The sequence below is a fragment of the Ornithodoros turicata genome, chromosome 1, assembly GCF_037126465.1.
Source record: "Ornithodoros turicata isolate Travis chromosome 1, ASM3712646v1, whole genome shotgun sequence".
Lineage (NCBI taxonomy): Eukaryota > Metazoa > Arthropoda > Arachnida > Ixodida > Argasidae > Ornithodoros > Ornithodoros turicata.
This window is the reverse complement of record NC_088201.1, coordinates 221572009-221588690: the sequence shown is the minus strand read 5'-3', so window position 1 is coordinate 221588690 and position 16682 is coordinate 221572009. Positions and strand designations below refer to the sequence as shown.

The window sequence follows — 16682 nt, the reverse complement described above, 5'->3', positions numbered from 1 at the left end:
GCTGACACAGAAACCGCTAAACTCGACGACGTTACAGTGGATGGAGATGGTTCAGTCCAGCAAGCCAAAGATTACTTGCTACACCGAACTATAAACCTAGACGATGGTTCACGTATGGCTAGACAAAGTTCACTTGGAACAGACGACTTACACCTTCAAAGAACTGATGTTCACGGCGGAGACATACACGGAGCACAGACCAATACGAGCACAAGTCTTCCACGCTGTAATCCACACGCGTCTTGGCAAACGGATATACCAAAGCAGTCTTACAACGCAAGCACGCTCGGAACTGGTTTAGAGATGCGTTCTTCTGCTCCTTTGAACGTAACGCCTGCGAGCATTATACCTGCTGGTCAACGGATGGAAATGGACCCTCTTCACGCGGCTTTAAGGCCTGAAGTCGAACAATTTAGAATGGCCAACGCTCGCCACGAGCCTGTTAACCATGTACCAGTCACAGAGGCCGTCGACAGAACGACGGCAGATTTGGCAAAGTTTCTTCTCCGACGAGAACTGGTTAACACTGGCCTCACCAAATTTGATGATCAGCCCGAAAACTACATGTCGTGGAAGTCATCATTCAAAAACTCTATCGACCACTTGGGTATCACCGCAAGTGAAGAATTTGACCTTCTGGTGAAATGGTTGGGAAACGAGTCCTCGCAGCACGTGAAATGGCTCAGATCAGTGCACGTAGGCAATCCTTCTGCAGGGCTGCAGTTAGCGTGGGAGAGGCTGGAGGAATGTTATGGTAGTCCGGAAGCCATCGAGAGCGCTCTCCTGAAAAGACTTGAAGCCTTCCCCAAGATCTCCAACAGTGACCACCGCAAGTTACGAGGACTGGGAGACCTGCTTTTAGAATTGGAATCAGCAAAGGCAGATCTTCGCCTACCAGGACTGGGTTACCTAGACACAGCTCGAGGTGTGAACCCCATCGTGGGAAAATTGCCATATGGCCTTCATGAGAAATGGATCACGCAAGAGTCAAGATACAAAGAAGAAAAGAGGGTAACATTCCCTCCATTCTCTTTCTTTGCAAAGTTCATTCGGGACATAGCAAAGACCAAAACCACCCAAGCTTTCATTTCGGTTCATCCACTTCTTTCAACACTACTCGTCTGAGAGACGACAGATCCCCACCTAGGAATGCCAGTAACAGGACATCAGTCGCTGTCAAGAAAACAGATATTCTGTCAAAAGCATCCGATCCTGGCCCTACGGCATCTAGGGGCAAGACTGTCAAAGATGCAAGCAAAGAATGCCCTCTGCATCGGAAGCCACATCCGCTGAACAAATGCCGTGGCTTCCAAACCAAGCATCTGACGGAACGGAAGGCTTTGCTCAAGGATTTCGGGATATGCTTTAGGTGCTGCTCGTCGTTGGACCACTTCTCCAGAGACTGTGTGCAGGTCATAAAATGCGCGGTGTGTGGCAGTGAAGGACATGCATCTGCCCTCCACCCAGGTCCTGTCCACCAAGACACCAGCACATCAGCAGGTGATGTCCAGCACGGCGGGGAGGATGACGTTCATCCTTTGTCAACTAAAGTGATGTCTAAATGCACGAGTGTGTGCGGAAGCAACACTTGGGGTAGGCCTTGCTCGAAAATATGTCTAGTCAGAGTGCACCCAAAGGATAAGTCGGACCTATCATTCAATATGTACGCTGTATTGGACTTTCAGAGCAACCGGTCGCTTGCCAGGCCGGCCTTTTTCGATGTGTTCGGCGTGCCGGGATATGAATCCCCCTACACACTCAAAACATGCGCTGGGACAGTTGAGTCATCGGGAAGACAAGCAAGTGGATATGTGGTAGAGTCCATCGATGGACCTGTAAGAGTTCCACTACCCACACTCATCGAATGTATGCAAAATTCCCGACGACAGGAATGAGATTCCTACGCCAGAAGTGGCGCACCATCATCCACACTTGAAGAAAATAGCTGGTTTAATCCCACCTCTGACGGACGACGCTGAAATACTGCTTATACTTTGCAGGGACGTTTTGCAGGTGCAGAAGGTACGGCAACAACTGAATGGTCCCAACAATGCTCCTTATGCCCAAAGGCTGGACCTCGGCCGGGTGGGAGTAGGTGATGTGTGCATCAATGGGATGCGGAAGCCAGACCGTATCGGTACATTCACCACTACACTGCTAGAGAACGGCCGCGCGAGCACTTTTACTCCGTGTCCAAGTCACGTCTTGATCAAAGAGAATGTCGCACAAGGTGCTGCGATAGCCAACTTGACGTCGGTGCCAGCGGGGTCATGCGATACGTTGTCGTACATCCAAGGGCTGGGTGACTCTGTGTTTGAGACATCGAAGGACGACAACAAGTTCGCTCCTTCGATTGAGGACAAGCAGTTTCTGGAAATAATGAACAAGGCATTCACCAAGGATGAAGCAAACAGTTGGGTTGCTCCACTTCCCTTTCGCACAAGGAGGAGTCCACTACCGGACACCAGGGAACAAGCACGAACTCGGTTTGCCTCACTCTGCCGTACCTTGGACAAAAGACCGGATATGAAAGAACATTTCTTTACGTTTATGGGCAACATCTTTGCCAACGGACATGCTGAGTTTGCCCCAGAACGGCAAGAAGGAAAAGAAGTGTGGTGCCTTCCTATTTTCGGCGTATATCACCCGAAGAAGCCGGAACAGATACGTGCTGTTTTCGACTCGAGCGCGAAGTTTCAAGGGACATCCCTAAATGACGTCCTTCTCACTGGACCTAATCTTGGAAACAGTCTTTTAGGAGTACTAATTCGGTTCCGTAAGGAACCCTTCGCCATCACCGCAGACATTCAACAAATGTTTTACTGCTTCATCGTTCGTGAGGAGGACAGGGAGTACCTAAGATTCCTCTGGTTCCGCGACAACGACCCGAAGAAGGATGTTGTGGAGTACAGGATGTGCGTCCACGTATTCGGAAACAACCCATCGCCAGCTGTTGCAACGTATGGACTTAAGCGAATCGCCCTTGAAGGTGAAAGGGAGTATGGTACCGACGCCAGGCGATTTGTAGAGAGAGATTTCTATGTGGATGACGGGCTGAAGTCCCTCCCTACCGAAAAAGCCGCCATCGATCTACTCCAGAGAACGAAGGACATGCTGGCTGTAGCAAACCTGAGGCTGCACAAAATAGCCTCCAACAGCGTCGCAGTGATGAAAGCTTTCTCATCTCAGGAGCATGCGAAAGATCTGAAAGATCTAGACTTGGGAACTGACTCCCCTCCGACACAAAGAAGCTTGGGCCTATGTTGGAACAAAGAAGATGATACCTTCACCATCCACGTTCCTCCCAACAAGAAGCCACACACCAGGTGGGGTCTTCTATGTACAGTTAATAGTTTCCACGACCCTCTAGGATTCGCCACTCCTGTCACTGTACGTGGTCGGCTGTTGTTGAGGGAACTGTCCACCTTGACAGAAGATTAGGACGTCGAGCTACCACAAAGTAGCGAATGGGAAGTTTGGAGGGACTCTCTATCAGATCTCGAAGATATCGAGATACATCGTATCTAGTTTGGTATATCTCTCGCCACTGCGTGTCGTAAGGAGCTCTGTATATTTTCAGATGCCTCAACAAAAGCCATTGCTGCCGTGGCTTACTTAAAACTCACAGATGCTCGTGGTCATAACCATGTCGGGTTCATCCTCGTGAAAGCCAAGCTCGCACCGAAACGTGGACATACAATTCCAAGACTCGAGCTGTGTGGGGCGGTGCTCGCAGTGAAAATGGCTGATGTTATCATCAGCGAGCTCGACGTTTGCCTTGACGAGGTGAAGTTCTACACCGACAGCAAGGTGGTACTCGGCTACATATACAACGAGTCCAGGAGGTTCTACGTATACGTAAGCAATAGGGTCGAAAGGATCCGGAAGTCATGTCAGCCCAAACAGTGGAATTATGTTCCCACTGAACAGAACCCTGCCGACATTGCCACAAGGGCAGTATCGGCTGATCGCCTTGCAAAGACAACGGGGTTAACTGGCCCTAGCTTTTTGTACAAGACAGACGACTCGGGCTCAGATTTCGAATGTCAAACGTTTCGATTGATAGACCCTGAGGCAGACGAGGAGGTTCGTCCTGTGGTGACCACCCTTGCTACCAGCGTGTCGTCGCAGCATCGGCTGGGTGCTCACAGAATCGTGCGGTTTTCGAGATGGACCATTCTCATTCGAACAATAGCGAACCTTCTGCATATCGCTCGCTCATTTCATTCTCGGGGTGATACTGCATCGGTGTCCTGTCGACACTGGCACATTTGCCTCGAGCCCCGGACTAATGAAGAAATTTCCGCTGCGAAGAAACTCGTCTACAGAACCGTCCAAGGCGAAATGTTCTGGAGTGAGATTCGATGCATCCAAAATGAGCACAGACTACCAAGGGATAGCCCACTTTGGAAGTTGAACCCCTATATGGACGAGGATGGTGTCATGAGAATCGGAGGACGACTTCACAACTCGACACTTGACCAAGACGAACGGCACCCTGTCATCATGCCCCGTCGACATCATATTACTACACTACTGGTCCGACGCCATCACGAAAGGGTTGAGCATCAAGGCCGCCATTTCACTGAAGGTGCAGTCAGAGCGGCAGGATTGTGGATTGTGGGAGCAAAAAGCTGCATCGGCTCGATGATTCACAAGTGCGTCAAATGCCGCAAACTGAGGAGCAGACCTCAGAAGCAAATCATGGGTGATTTGCCAAGAGACAGACTTAGCATGGACCTACCGTTCACCTATGTGGGCCTCGACATGTTTGGACCACGGAAGGTTAAAGCGCGAAGAACTAGAGGTGGACTCGCACATAGCAAAAGGTGGGCTGTGTTGTTTACTCGCCTGTCCGTACGTGCGATACACATTGAAGTCATTGAGTCGATGGATTCTTCGAGCTTCATCAACGCTCCCAGACGGTTCTTGTCTATTAGAGGTTCGGTTAAACTGCTGCGGTCTGATTGCGGAACCAATTTCGTCGGTGCGTGCAAAGAGTTGAAGATCAACACTGCGTCGCCTGGCCACAATGATGTTGGCAAATATCTGCAAACTCAAGAATGCGCGTGGGTTTTCAATTCCCCTCACGCCTCTCACATGGGTGGTACTTGGGAGCGCATGTTTGGGATTGTTCGTCGCATCGTGGACTCTGTGCTTCTAGGCACGAACAAGTCAGTGATTTCACACGATATGCTTGTCACACTCTTTGCGGAGATCGCAGCGATCGTAAATAGCAGACCTTTGACTCCGGTGTCAACAGATCCGGAAAACCCAACGATTTTGACTCCAAGTATGATTCTCACTCAGAAGACGGGTAGAAACCCTCCACCTCCTAGAGAATTTGGGCATGACAATGTCTACCGACGGCACTGGAAACAAGTGCAGTCAATGGCCAACACCTTTTGGGACCGCTGGAGGAAGGAATATCTTCCAACATTGCAATGGCCGTCGCAGGTGGCAAACAGCTCAACGAGACGTCCGAGAAGGTGACATTGTCTTGCTGAAGGACAAGGATGCCGAGAGAAATGAGTGGCCTATGGGTCGCGTTATCAAGACTCTACCCAGTTCTGACGGGAGGGTGCGTAAGGTAGAGCTTAAGATCCACAAGAACGGACTAGTGAAGGTTTTCCAGAGACCCATTTGTGAAATTTTCCTTTTATTAAGTGATCATGAACGGTGAACATTTACATGCTTGTTGGGGAATTCGTGGTATCTTCAGATACCAGACGGGGAGTGTGCTGCCTCTACAGGCTTGTCTTAGTTATTGTGTATATTTGGTAGCGCCCCTTCGCGGATTGTAGCAGCAGCTTTCTTCGTTTTCATTTTGGAACTGGGACTGTTGTGCTGATGCATGGAGCGAAGCCGACGTGGCTCCCGTCCCGCTTATGAAGACTGTCTTTTTACCGTACTTTGAGTTATGTATGGTTTAGCCTTCTCATTAAATGTGTGCAACTAAGTAACGTCCTCATTGAGATCAGAAAAGTGCATTAATTTGACAAAAATACAGCCCCTGGTCTGCACTAGCAACACAACTATCAAATTTTTGCAGAATTTTTGTTCGATATTTTTTCTTCTTGGTTCCTATGAAATAAGACCACGTGAGTTCCAGATTCTCAGTATAAACCTCCTTTTTACCTGCACGAGCAAGGTCCCGCTCTGATATCTTCTCTCCTAAAAGGGTGTGGACCGCCTCGGAGAGCTTGGCCAAATGCCTCCAGTGTTCTCTTGGTAGTACATCTGCTGTACATGGAATGCTATAAAACAGCAGCCAGTTTCTCAATTCGGAGGCTTTCCAGTGAGCACGATCAGTGACACTTCCCGGGAGCCTTGTAATGCAGTGTGGCGACTTTATGGAGAGGAGCAAACGGTTGACCTTCGTCAGGTGGGTGCGGGAGCCTAAACAGGTTAAAACACGTTACACTGTAAGATGCGCTACGGTATCCTACAAAAGAGTTGTGAATTCAGGCTGTGAAGAGAGGAAGACGGTTGTTTTCACCAGACCCAGACACAATCAACGAAGCAATTGTAATACCTATATAATAGCATTCCGAAGAGTGTGATGAGCCGAAGTAGTAGTCATTGAGCTGTCGTGTCACACCGAGTAACACGGAATGCATGTATTCAACACTGCATCCGCGCACGAGGTCAAATCCTGAAAACGCAAAATATCATAGTGTAAGAGATGAAACAGGCAACATATTGACAAGTGGTCACAGCCGTCTCGCGGTCAGTTTGTGCCTAAGATAGTGTGTGGTAAAAATGCCTGCTACGATGCTTGGTAAGTGGCCGCGAAGGGTCATGTCAGGTTAGCTTGTTTGGATTGACTTGTCAGGTTTGCTTGTTTGTTGACCCACACAAATGACCCCAATTATAAGCTCATCCTGGTTAATTATGTGGACCGCACCACAAGCCTGAGTGCATTAGGTTCCATGTCAATCAGCCTACCGGTTCGGAAGAAGCGACGAGAAAATGTATGTCTGATTATGATATGATGGCATGTATCTGCTAAAAATGTACTAACCCCCTATATATGCATTTTCTCGCACAATAAAAGTGGTGCCAGTGCACTAGAAGACAATGGTGTAGCCAGAAAAAAAAATGTGGGAGGGCCTCTTTCAAAGGTTTATGTGGGAGAAGTGATTTTAACTCTCTTTGACGGAAGCTTGTATCCACTTTAATTAAATTAGTTATGCTCCGCTTGGCTTTGTTTCTTGTGTAAGCTTTTCTCTGTCCTAATTGCACTACCACAGGTACTGTTTCGAAAAGAAGAGCCCCTCCCACAACACCGCTGCTATAACATTCAGGGCATGTTGGTTGAGGCACCAGTTTGTTTAAATGCACGTGCGAGCCAGCCTTAAAGAACAGGTTACCTTGCAAGTTCATTAACGATGTCGGTCCTTTGACACCATTGATGTCAGTGTCAAATTCGAGAGCAAGCTGAGAATCTCGAACTACCAATGCAGACGTCCTATCTTCCACGGGGTGACTGCTTATGTAGCGCACACAATCTGGAACAATATGCACATGAATTTGCAGTTTCTGACAGCACATAAAGTTTTGTCTCTCAGAGAAAATACTGAAGGAGCTGACATGCTGGGGCTGGCCATACAAATTAACAACCCCAAGACTGCAATTTTTGCCCTTTTGTGTTTTCTTTGAATGTTCATTATTCTTTGCTCCAAGCTCATGGGCAATAGTATGATCGAACAACATACTTACTGTCAACATATTCACACGTTATGAGGCACCAGGTACAGGAACTGTATCCATTATGCTGTTTCATGTTGAGTACAGCTGTTTCATGTTGAGTGCTGGTGCGTCAACTGCGCAGCAAACCACGACCATCCGTGATGTGTAGTGGTGCCCATCCTTCTCCCAAAGAAGTGGACCCGTTTTGTTTGCTTCCTCTACAAACTTTGCCTGGAAAACAGACATGTCTGGATGTCTTTTCGCGATCCAGATCCCAGCAAGAGTGCAGTTTTTGAAGCGAGTGCGAGGTGGTAGCTGATTTAGAACAAACTGAATCGGCCACACGGAGGTGTTGGACGATTCAAAAAGTGGCGACCCATCGGTGTTTATTGTCAATGTCAAATCGCCATGACATAGCCCAACTGAGTTCTTCTAAGCTAGGTATCCTGCGGAAGACGTCATGTCAATTATAATGGCGGGGTTTGAACCGGATGTCATATTTCTGGTGATGTTTGTGTGCAGTTCGTCCTTGTTCTTTTCCACAACATATCTCAGCTGTTTCTGCATACTAAACATTACAAGCGATGGGTTATCACCATTGGCTTTTCTTTCTTCTCCACAAACTTCACAGTTCTTGCCTGTTCGGTTGTTTTTGCCCAAGATGGAGTCACACGTCGCGCACAGCTCATAGAACTTAGCATGTTCCTTGGTTTTTCGCGACCACAGCTTCCGAAATAGATATTTGCTTCGTGGCAGGACGTTTGGTTCCGGTTCGAACAGCATGTTAATGAATCCAGTGAGATCGCCTAACGCTTTCTACGTAAGGCCGTTGGATACAACGATAGACATGAGCATCGCAACAGCTCCCGCTTTCGTAGTTGTTGAATGTGGCAGCCTCTCTGTGCCAAACTCATCAAGGCATGTTGTGAAAATTTATTCTTGGGAAATAGCCTCGGGCAATCTTCCCACAGGCTTCATGTCGTCCTCGTCGTCGTGTTCGGTGAAACTAACGCTCTCTGTTTCATCCTCATTTCGGCCCTCTTCTTTAAGTGGGGCTTCCTCGGCATGTGCAGAAGACGTTGTGGATATGCCTTCACCGCTTTCGCTCAGTACGATTGGAATGTCTTCGTGTTGGTCACTGCGCAACCGACCTGCGGAAATGTACCTTTCCTCGCGGGCAAGCCTGCGACGTAACGTTGACACTGGTACTGACAAAGGGGAGTCGGCATCCGGGTACACCTTCCGACGCTTCGGTGTACAAGATGTACATGCGTCGTCGTTGGTTGCCATCGCTATAGTGGAGACCACAACACACAACACCTTTCCCGTAGCTTATTGAACAAGGTGATGCAGCAAGCGGTAAACGTGGTGTAATGAGCTAAACAAAGCGCAAAACAGCCGCAAACTGCGAAAAACCGCCATAACTACGCCGAACTGATTATGATGATTTTGTTTATGATAACGATGTCCTGTTGGCTGCCCCTTATCATGGATCGGCTTCTGCCTGGACTACTTTGCACGGTGCGCATCAAAGCTGGCATGCCATACGAATACACGCAATTTCACTCAACAGCCAACAACTGGGACTCCATGCATGGCCTGATTAATAGAGGTCGTGCTTTCACGCAAATGCATACTTCCCCAATCCCGATCACATTCTTGTTTCCGTAGCACTTATAAAACCTGCATCGATGTCCGGTTTTTGAATGGCGTGCATACTGACATAAGCTACATTATTAAAGTTGTAAAGTTTTGTAAGTTTTTGCCACCAGTAACGCCTTCCACTTCCATCACATCCCAAGCATATGAACGGGCTTCCTCATCAGCGTCCGCAGCTGACTTGTTTGGTTTGCGGATCAGATGATTAAAAATAACAAAGTAGGTCTTAGTCCACCGGATCAGATGATTCGGTAGAACATCGTGGCTTGGGAAGTATTAGTTCCCCAAATAAAAACGCCAGAGTCAGGAATGTCAGAAACACAATCAAGAAGAATAGCCGCTGGCATCGTGCGATGTCAAAAAGCTTGCCGACATATTGATTTCAGGGAGTGGGATACAAAGTATTTCGACGGTTTCTCATCAACCTTTCGCGTTACACCCCGGAGAAAGTCGGCGTCTTGTATTTTTCCGTTATGTAAGCCGCTGCATAACATTAGTGTGGCTCACATCGGGTGTTCAGGCCCTCACAGATGGTTTTACGGAATTCGCAGACACGCGCGCAAACGCGTACAGCTTGGGACATAAGTTTACGGAACACCGGGGTGTCACATTTCGCTGTTGGGACGACACACTAGAAGCGAAAAGGAGAAAACACACATACTGAAAGATTAACAGAATAGCCAGTCACCCGTTTCTTGTTCGATCTCTTCCTAATATCTAACAGGGGGCGGCTCCGATGAAGAAATGTGCCAGTGCTGTATTTGCTATGTTACGTATGGGCTTTTGAGAACTGCAGCCAATTTTGCCTTCGCTACACGGGCGTCCCTCGATATTCCTGCAGGATGCTTTGTCGCCTCATCAGCATCGAGCTCTGCATTCTGCAAGGCATGTAAGACTGACTTGTGACCGCACCTAATATAAATACACCAATAAATCGACCGTAAGGTGTTTGACTATTTTGGCTATGTTCAAATTATCCGACTTGACTATTTTTGTCTACTTTCTGGCCCTCACTTAGCGGGCTACGGCTTGGGCTTCTGGTAACCCTGTTCCTGTCGCATGGTTCAATATGGCGGGGTTCAATTCGCTGTTGTGCACGTGTGATTTGGATTGCTGAATAATCAGTTCAAAACCATCCGTTCTACCTTCACCCGCGTTACTGTGCTTTGCCCGTGTTCCTTGCGCAATGCACGCTTACGTCAGTTGTGTGCAGGACACTGTCAAGGCTATTGTGCCTGTACCTCTCATCAGGAACTTTCGGCCAAAAAGCGAAACAGATTTTGACAGAAACCGTCGAATGGTTTACTGGTGCTCGAAACAAGGCAGAGGTAGCGATGACGAATTCTACGAGGCAGAAATACTGGATCTGGCAGGTAATGTGTTCCAAAATTTCTGTTCTTGGACCTGCAATGGCTGTCTAATCATGATATTGCTCGTGTCTACCAGACACAAGTGTAATGTAACAGAGTTCTCACATCGTTGCAGAATCGAAAGAAGCTTTAATAGGGCTGTGCGAGTAGTAAAATTTTCGAGTTCGAGTCGAGTTCGAGTAGTTGGCATTCCATTAAATGATAGGTAATGTGTAGAAACAGGAAGATAAATATAAAAATTCAAGCTGCTGTAGCACCACTTTTTGGCCAACTTTCCCTTAAAAATGTTCTTTTGTGCTACAGTTAACAAAAAATGAAACGAATGAGGATTATAAGAGCTTTATGAAAACAATGTGCCACCTAGGGGCAGCATTGCTAGATGAATATTGCAACCATAAAGGATTTAAAAGTTATGGGTGGGAAAACTGGTCTTTCTACAACGTGTGGTTTAACACATTTTTCGGTGGTTTGACAAATATTTTTTTTTTTGTGGCTGACAGTATCACTTCAAAATATGTTGCTATATAGGAAAATGTAGCCAAATCAATGCCCTTATCGAATGATGTAAGTTTCATAAACGAAGCTATCCATGTATTCCTAAAATTGATTTTAAGACACCAAAAAATTGGTGTAAGAGCAGAAACCTCATGAAGATATGTTTGTATTTTGAACAAAAATATCAGTCTACACGTCCTGAAATATACAAAACACGGCAATCTTTGTTAAAAATAATACCTGAAAATGTCAACTCTTTGGATTAAGAAGTTAAGGAGTTGTGGAGAATAACGTTACCACTGCATGTTGTTCATGTAACTGAGTGGCAGAGTTCATTGAAGGAGTAAAACGGAAATTAACATCATAATTTCTGCTGAAAACATTAGTTTCAGGCTCAACTTTCCTGTTGTACCACTTAATGCTATTTCACCACTCTTCCATTCGTCCCGGTTGGTTTTGAGACAGGAAGAACAGCAATAGTGCAAGTTATACATGCCCACATATGCAGGACAAATATCTGATTGTCTAACAGATTCATAGTTGTTATTTGCGTTGTAACAAACGAAATCTAATTCAAATATGCTTCAAATGCGAGTATTGCATTTTCCGAAAGAGGTCTGCCGCGGGAACGCGACGTCGCAACCAAGATAGAATCTCCACACTGCCTCCTTGGCACAGGGCCAACTTTATAAATCACTACCACAAGGAAAAGATGAAAGTTAAAATGAAACTCATTCTGTAGTGTTTATAGTATCTAACAAATGTGACCACTTGTCCAAATCTACTTTAGGGACCGAGTAGCGCCGCTCATACGGCGTCGATCACCGGTGATCGCCCCGGCGCGGCAAGGAAGCTTTCGTACCGGAAATTTCTGTAGTCCAACACAAGGCTTCCAGCGCTTTTCGGTTGTGTGCAGATGCACTTTCTTCACTCTTTGAAGCAGTTTTATGAACTAGTAGAACCGAAACAGACAGTCCGGCCGAACAAACAAAACTACGAAGCGCGCTCCTCCCATGTGGGATACGCTTCCGCGTGCGAGAAGCCTCCATGACCAGCGGTAGCCAGTTGAAGCCGGTTTGCCATTAATAGCCACTACTCAGTCTGTAGCCAAGTCGAGGTTAGCTGAAGCTAATAGTGAAAAGAAGATGGCGGAATTGTGACAGCCATGGTGACAGCGATCGCGGCTGCGCCAAATGCGTGTTTCCAAATGGTAGAAGGAATCGTTGTGACAGGTTATATCTTATATGTGATGGATTTTAATGTGGACCTAAATCGAGCTCGAAATGATACCGAGTACTCGAAAGTTGTCGAGTCATCATTTGTCCAGTCGAGTATGAGATCTACTCGACTCGAAATTTCGAGTACTCGCACAGCCCTATTTAATACTGAAGCTCAAGCACAAAAAGCTGCCTATCCCGACAATTTTTGAGTGCGACAAGGAGTATCATTCACCAAGGTAGCCTGCCTGGTTATTTGGGGAAGGGTAGAGGGTCAGTGGCAGAAAAAAACGAAAAAGAGAAAGAAACGTAGTTTTTTTCAGCTTCAGAGCCCTTTTATCCCAGTCAGCTTCTACTTTTGACCTTTGTCGCATGTGATTTACTTGTTCTATTCAACTTTCGCGCATAACTTTCCCAATTCGCGTCCCGTTTTTGTCCTTTGTTTTTCGTTTCATTGGGAGTTGTGTTTAGTGCCTAGCCATCTCTTGTATCTGTTTAACTGGCTCAATATTCGGTGTTCACAATTGTATTCTGATTGCTGCGTCTTAGGCACCCAAAATGAATTCATTTCATATTCAACCATACAAGCAGTAGTAAAGTTACAACCCAAGATTTACACAGAAAATCCACGGCAAGTATTGCACTTTTTACTTTAAATTATTTTAAAATTACTTTAAATTTTTTTTAATTTAAATTTTTAAATTGTGAAAAACCTGACTCAGTGCAATACTTGTCGTGGATTTTCTATGTAAAACTCGGGTTGTAGGAAATACAAAACTAGATAGAAAGGAAGCAGACAGTGGGAAATGATTTATTTGAAAATCAACAACGCCATCTTGAAGAAATCACGCCGGTGCGGGCGACGGGAACACGACGGTTGCAGAGGCAGATGGCAAGCTAGTTCCATATATGCACGACATATTTTATGTGTAACTTTGTTTTTGTTTTTTTCATTTGCTTCCTCCCACTCCCCTCTGTAATTCCATGTGACTTGAGGGTAAATAAAGAAAGAAAGAAAGAGCCCGGGGAAAAGGCCTAACCGCTACTGCTAAACAGCACGGAGAAAACACTACACATCGGGGGAAAAGGCTTAAGGCAATCGACTAGGCCTAACCACAGCGTCACAACACTACGCGGCTAACACATGGCGGGAACCACTAGCCACACGACGGTAAACGTGCGTTAACAGGCTTGGACACCGCTAAACAAGTCTAAACATTCGCGTACGGCGAGAAAAGGCTTAACACGAGCATGGTAAAACAACGTGCAACTCTCGGTAAATCACTCACCTTTTTCCCCACTGCGACGGAGCGTCCGCTCTCGTCGACAGCCAGGGATCAAGTGACGACGGAGCGACCGGCCGCACGCCTTCTCCCTACGAGAGCCAGAGCTGGACTGACTGAGGCGACGCGCCGCGGCAGCTACGCATGCGCGCGCGCTCCTAGCGCCCTCTGCTCCACCCGACCGCGCATGCGCCCGCTCGCGCTCCTAGCGCCCTCTGCGCCGCCCGCGGGTGTTTTCGGTTTCGGCTCTCCGCTGCGCGCGCGCGCACTCCTAGCGGCGACGGGTGGCTTCTGAGTTTCGGTTTCACTCTCGTTTCTTTGCGCGCGCGTTTATCTGTATAAAGGCAGCGCGCACCGCGCTCGCGTCATCACTACGTGAAGATGTTCAGCTACCACTCATTACAAAATTGTTCCCGCACCCACGCTTCTTGGGAAGAAGTGGAGAAGGAATGTTTCAGCAGCGAAAGTCCCCGCAACGAGCTCGTCATCACTGCTTTTCGCTACGTGATAGACATGGTAGGCTTTGGCAATATAGGAGAGATCTCGCCGGGGCCGCTGCAGGAGATGGTGCGTCGGATCTACGCCCGTTACAAGAACGTCTGCATAACGGTTCCTGACGGACCCCTGGGACTGATGAGCGAATTTGTGAGTCTAGCCAACTCAGAATTCAACTACATCGCTGCAGACATCGTGAACCTTCTCGCTCGTGCCATCGCTCATATTAAGCACGCCCTGCGGAAGCAGCGACATTTGCAAGCAGTCTACATCGCCAACTTTGTCATTGATTTATTGAAATACCGCTTAGTTATTGACATGCAACGCATTAAACAGTCCGAATAACGTTGACGAGACTCTGTCTTTTCTTTCACTGAAACATGTTTATTGAATACAAACAAAGGAGTTGGACGATAGATGCCTGCACCCTCCCTGACTTGTCTGATCTAACGAACAGAACGAGATGATCAGACGTGCCAGAAAAGGGGAATGTTCATCGCAGCGCCGTCATTGCGCGGGTCACTGCACGAGCATGATGACAGAATAGTAATTCTTTTCGTACACCCATTCCGCTACCAGACTGCCATGATAACCCGTGCTTCTCCTGTCTGCGAGAGAGAGAGAGAGAGAGAGAGAGAAGCATGTCTCGACTAGAACTTTTATTCTCGATTACATGCGCGTGCAGCTCTTTGTTCCACGGTTACTCGATGCCTGACGTCGACGGTCTCGGGCTCTCTTCCGGGTTTTCCGGTGATGCGCAAAGAGGGAGTACTATCGTAATGCGATACGCGTCAAAACACCCGTAAAGCTTACCGTATTCGCAGCTCCCATAAGGGAAGGAGTGTACGGCATCCACGAGATAGCGTTTGTCGTCGTAGGGGACCAAGCTCTTCTTGAGTCTCGAAATGGTGTACATCGTTTGCTTTATACTCTGGATGGTGCACTGCTTCTGAGAGACCATCTTTTCATTGAACAGAGAATCTCGGTACACTTCGTGCAATAAGTGTTTCCTCACCACGTCTTTCTTAACTCCTTTCGCTCTCGCGATCTGTTTGTGTGACCAGCCATGAGAATGCTGTACATTTTCGCTCGGATGGCTACGACTTCCTGAATAACACCACTTCCCGTCTCGTCTTTGAAGTACCCCATCTGGTTCGCGTGCTCGTCGTTGAAAAGCGGGTGGTCCGGTGGATAGGAAGACAGATCTAACTCATTCTCAATCTTCATCAGCTGTTCTTCCAGACTTGCACACGTGAGAGAGAAAATTATGCTGTCCGTATCGATATAGATCAATTGCACTGGACACGACAAGCGAGAAAAGAGCGACTCGTAGACGAAGCTGTACATTCGGACTTTGGATATTTCTAGAATGGCAAAGCCCACGTAAAGGGGGTGCGTGCATTTGATGCGGCGCTGTTTCATCTCGTACAAGATGAACTTGTCACTCAGAATGAGAAAATGCTGACTGTCGACGGAGCTAGCCTTTCGTAGTGCACTTTCTTTGTCGTAGGCTATTGCGTACCTTTTCATGCGTCTCACATTTTGTATCGACTTACCGAACGTGCTGTTCGACATGGTTTTCTACAGAAGTCTCTCGAATTTCGTGCTCGCGGCATTCCTTAACGCGACGTTTCTCTGCACGAAGGTTCGCAAAAAGTCGTCTTGGCGGAACGAGAGGATGCTGTGAACACGTTTTATTTTCATGCCCAACCTCACGTACAGAGCGAGCAATGCATAATGAATGACGTAGCGTTCTTTGTCATAGCACGTCAGCAAGAGTTTCTTTGTGTGAGGGGCGTTCAGCGCCAACGCATTTTTCAGGTGTCGCTGGTAGGGGGACAGTTCGTTCTCGTCCACGCACCTGTGTTCGGGTGCCAGGGGAAAATCCCTGGTGAGCGCGTGCAGTTCTTCGGGATACAACAAGTCTACCACATACACGTAACCCACTTCCGAATCGTGAGGAATGTTAAGAAAATCAATCTCACTCCACCTCGAAGGATCGACCCACTCAAAACCACCTGTCGGGAGATGGAAAGTCATCGCGTACGGGTACAAACTATTCACGTCGAGGTACTGGATAAAAGTATTTTCTTGCTGGGGATCGTAATCGTCGCACCCCTCGTGATTAGCCCGACAGTATCTGTGGAAGCTGTTACAAATGCCTCCCCTGATTGCCTTCTCGATCGTTTCGTACATCTCGCGATCGCTCATGAGCTCGAGTTTGACTTTGGTGAGCTTTAGAGCGCTACCCCACGCGTAGCTGGCGAGGGACACGGTGCGTATGATATCCATCCCATCCGTCTCTAGCGCGATCTTCCTGAAATACAGCACGACGTCGCAGAGCTGACAGGCGTCAAGCGTGACGTAGAGACGCGTGTAACCACCGAGGTTCTTACATTCGAACAATTCGAAAATCTCTAGGGCGTACTGATAGTCCTCGTCCGTGATCTCTTGGTCGTTCAGGTCACTTT

The 16682-nt window shown here is 47.5% G+C and overlaps 1 protein-coding gene across 1 annotated transcript; it reads left to right on the top strand.

The window, feature by feature from the left end:
* Nucleotides 1-3741: 3741 nt before the first annotated feature.
* On the top strand, nucleotides 3742-5493 carry LOC135394989 (uncharacterized). The gene has a single exon (XM_064626138.1). It carries the CDS (start codon nucleotides 3742-3744, stop codon nucleotides 5491-5493), a length of 1752 nt encoding a protein of 583 aa, XP_064482208.1.
* Nucleotides 5494-16682: the final 11189 nt, after the last annotated feature.

Coding starts and splice junctions, on each gene's coding strand:
- LOC135394989 (XM_064626138.1), top strand. CDS start 3,742: ATGGCTGATGTTATCATCAGCGAGCTCGACGTTTGCCTTGACGAGGTG.